Here is a 4,223-nt window from a genome sequence, read left to right on the forward strand (position 1 = left end):
TTTGTGTGTGTGTGTGTCAATAAGCTATAATTTGTTCCTATTGAAGATTGGAAATCGACTGTTTATGCTGTTGTGCCGGCTTTGCTTACAAAAAAGATTTGTACACTAGTTTTATTATCATCCATCAAGTGGTGGCTATTGATTAAACGGTAATCATCGCAAAACTTACCGAAGGCCAAATAAAAGTGGTCTAATATTTTAACTGCCGATGTTTGTTGTCTAATTTGATAATAACCTTTCCTTTAGTAACGGACCCGGACGAAGATACGGTAAGATGTCGTTGGGCCGTAGGCTCTAGGGAGTGTGGATCGGTGTGTGGTGGGTTACCATTCGCTTTACTTGAAGAGGTAAGATTTAAATTCATACACAAATATAGGCCTATATTATGAAATTTGTTTCTTACAGCTGATAGACAAGAAATTCATAACTTACTATTTGTTAATATTTATGACAGATACAGTATACGTAGACAATATAAAAAAATATATCGATTGGACTGGAAAATAATATGGCATAGTGTAATAATTATGTATGTAAATTTGGTCAAATATGAATTGTGATTATCTGCTGATCTGTGTTCTTGCAAATGGTAAGATGAAATAGAGGTAAGATGAAATAGTGGAGGTTACTACTTCTCAGAGTTTAAACCATCCTGCCAAATTTGCTACTATTAATGAGCTTGTTAAGTGGATGACTGGTGTCTTTTGATATATAGGAATATCATTAAACTTGTTTTAGTAAATCATCTTTACATAGACAACTTTAAAATCTGTGATCTCGGTATATATCTAAGATTTTCCTGATGATTTTGTTAGCTTACTGAGACACATTACAGGCCTATACAGGTTTACTTGAATTTTATTTGTCAATTTACACTATAAATAACAAAAATATATTGAAAATATAATAAGAAAAAACACCAAAGTCCCTTGCACATAAAAAATTCTTGTCTCTCCTAGACATAATTTTTCATTGTCGTTATCGCTGTTGAACTTGTTGTATTTGGATATTGAATAAAGTAAGCTTACTGATTTATTGTCTCACTCCATTGTCTCAGTTGTATATAAGCGATTGATGATGTTTCATTTGTACAGTCACCTGAAGAGGTTCACTGTGTACTGAACGAAAGCTCGTGGTAATAAATATTTGTTAGTCTATAAAGTGCTGCCTGTCATTTTACTGTCTATTACTGATTTATAGAGTACGTGCACCATTCGATATGAAGCCAAGTATCAGTTAGGATGGCATGCTGTTGCTGTAATGATTGAGGATTTTGCTAGTCCATTGTCTGCTTCACCGTTGAGTAAAATACCTCTTCAATTCTTAGTAAACGTTTTCAGTAGTAACGGGCTCTGTAGTTCAGCACCAGAATTCGTTAACCCAACACCAAAAGACGGAGCATGTATTGGGGTTCCAGAAAACGACACTTACGTTCAAGCAATTGTTGTGAGAAGTGGAGGCGTTGGGGTCGGGTTCGTTTTTATTGTATATTATATTTTATGTATAGATGTGAAATATTCACATTATTTATTTGAAATATATTATGTACATACCCATGATAGGTAAATGTATTACTACAAGAGCATTATTCATCTTAACGTATCATGGATATATTTAACACAATACAATATAAAGACAAAAATACCCTGAATTAATGGTGTTACAAATTGCATCATATTATAGATCATTAACATGATTTAGAATTCGTACATTACCACAACAACACACTAGTCTAATATAAAAATAACACCATGTGTATCTTTTGAAATAAAATCTCAATAACCTATTTAATTACCAGTAATTATTTTTTACATCTAGGATATCTGCCATTGAAACCGTCTCACCCTTAGGATTTTCTAAAACTGGAGTGAGTCAAGTGGAAAATAATGATCAATTGTTTTATGTAAATGTAACGTGGACACCAACTAACCAACAACAAGGCGAGAACATTTTATGCTATATTGGAGAAAACACGGCCGGGTAAGACAATGTTACAACCAACAATGTACTTTAAATGATGATAATTTGTTTTACAAACACATCAATAGTGTTCCTTCTCTTTGCTGATGATAAACATTCCGTCTTTAATTGTTTCAGGCAATCAACTCCTCAATCTTGCATTAAATTGGTTGCTGGAGGTACGTTAAAATTATTCATTCACTTTTATTTCACAATCCATAGAGATTATACAAAAATCGTAATAATTGCTGGTCAAGTACTATCCCCCGCCGGACACCATCATCCCGGTATTTCTCGATGTTCTTATTAATATAAATTTGAAAAAAATCACCACAACAGTTTTGAAGCTCAATACCATGTGGCAGGGCTTAAATGATTTTATTATAAAACATGACATTTCATTTTAAATAATCTATTAAACCGAAACTGTATAGAAGAAGGAATGGTATGAATAAAGATGAATAACGAAATAATGAACATCAGAATAACAAAGTTAAAAAAGTTGCGTTTTTGAGAGAGGGCGTGTTCCATTTTATATGCAACGCCTTTTTGATTTTCTGTTGACTGGCTGTTGAAGCGAAACACAGTATACGAAAACACTTCTCGTTGCATGATGCTTGACGCCAAAATAGACTTTTAACATGTTTAAAGATGTTCGTTAGCTCTTGTCGCAAAGTATCGGCCGGTTTTCGCATATATACTAGGCATTACAGCCTGCACATGGGAATTTGTATTATACAACGTTCGAACGCTGACCATTCAGGACAGGATCTTTCACAGAAAATATATTTCTTATTTTAAATGATCAAAAATCTAATTTAATATTTAAATCATCACAAAACTGTTTCGTTAATGAATTAATCTTATGTGAAATAACTTTAGAAAATGGACCAGTGTACTGCAACTTAAAATAACGAATATAACAATAGTCATCAAGAAGGTTCAATCGTTTCTTTAAAATGCAATGTTATGTTTTTGTTCAAATAGCTATGGATCAATTCCTCTTTATTTACAATACAATGTATCGCAGTTGTTCACTCAATTTATAAAGAAGACTGCATGAGGAGAGCAATCGCTACACTGTAAATGGCAAATGTATTGTTGGAACATGTATGTTTATATAGATTTAAAAAAAAAAATAAGCTAGGCCTTGCATACATGGTATTGAGCTTCCAAACTGTTGCTGTGGTTTTAGGTGTATTTGCTGTTTGATGTTACACAGATAATATTACTATTATAATTATGATTACAGTACTATTATTATTATTATTATTATTATTATCATTAGTATTACTTTTGCAATGGTATATTTATGTTGTATATGTTATTTGTTATTTGATGTTGTATATCATTGTGAGTACCTTGTTTACCAGTCTGTGTGTTCACGACAAATATGTGTCTATCATATTTGCTTAAATTTATAGCTAAATTATCATACATGTATTGCTATTTCAGTTTCTCCACCTACTATAATCCCCGAGTCACTTGCACCTAATCCAGGAGCTGAAATTACCTCAAGTCAATCGGAATGGCGGCTCAAATTTGATAAAGAGGTAGTTCTAGATAGATATTTCTAACAAATTTCACGTCAAGTATCACATACAAACAAGAATCCATCTTGGGTGTATCTAAGACAACAATAAGTTTATAAAAATAAGAAGTGGTTAGTAAAGTTAATTATTAGATGACAGTTACAACAATTTATTTAACATCTTAATTGTAGGCTTATTTAATCCTATTAATGTTATTATTATTATCATCATTATTACTATCATTAATGTTGTTCTTATGAATTGTACTATTATTTTTTTAAGTAAGTAGATAAGGATTATATGTTTTGTGTATCGTATCCTGGGCACATAAGGATAACAGTTGGTTTCAACTGAGTTGTTAACCCAGTTTAAACAAGAAATAAATAAAACTATATAACTTTATACAATTGTCTCAGGGTATATATACTGAATTTCTATATCTATAAAATTGGCTATTTTATTGACGTGTCCTTTAACTATTTTTACTTTTACCCACATCTAACTTTATTTTTAGTCTGCTCCGTGGCGAAGACAAGCCAAACCAGTCACTCGTCGCAAATCCTGTTTAAGAGATAATGGCCAAAACATTCTGGAATGTCAAAATTTTTGAAATCTATTTTATGACACTAAATTAACCTCTCTCTCCCTCTCTCCCTCTCTCTCTCTCTCTCTCCCTCTCCCTCTCTCTTTCTCTCCCTCTCTCTCTCTCTCTCTCTCTCTATATATATATAA

The 4,223-nt window shown here is 32.2% G+C and overlaps 1 protein-coding gene across 1 annotated transcript in view; it reads left to right on the forward strand.

The window, feature by feature from the left end:
* Nucleotides 1–4,223, forward strand: part of LOC117108507 — a 64,203-nt gene that overhangs the window by 25,213 nt on the left and 34,767 nt on the right. Inside the window, exons 4-8 of the mRNA XM_033250528.1 lie at nucleotides 247–347; nucleotides 1,201–1,472; nucleotides 1,819–1,980; nucleotides 2,098–2,138; nucleotides 3,415–3,512. Of these exons, the coding sequence (XP_033106419.1) occupies nucleotides 247–347; nucleotides 1,201–1,472; nucleotides 1,819–1,980; nucleotides 2,098–2,138; nucleotides 3,415–3,512 (674 nt within the window). The remainder of the gene's footprint in view (nucleotides 1–246; nucleotides 348–1,200; nucleotides 1,473–1,818; nucleotides 1,981–2,097; nucleotides 2,139–3,414; nucleotides 3,513–4,223) is intronic.

The sequence above is a fragment of the Anneissia japonica genome, unplaced genomic scaffold, assembly GCF_011630105.1.
Source record: "Anneissia japonica isolate Jap-2015-1 unplaced genomic scaffold, ASM1163010v1 scaffold287819_len434453_cov191, whole genome shotgun sequence".
NCBI lineage: Eukaryota > Metazoa > Echinodermata > Crinoidea > Comatulida > Comatulidae > Anneissia > Anneissia japonica.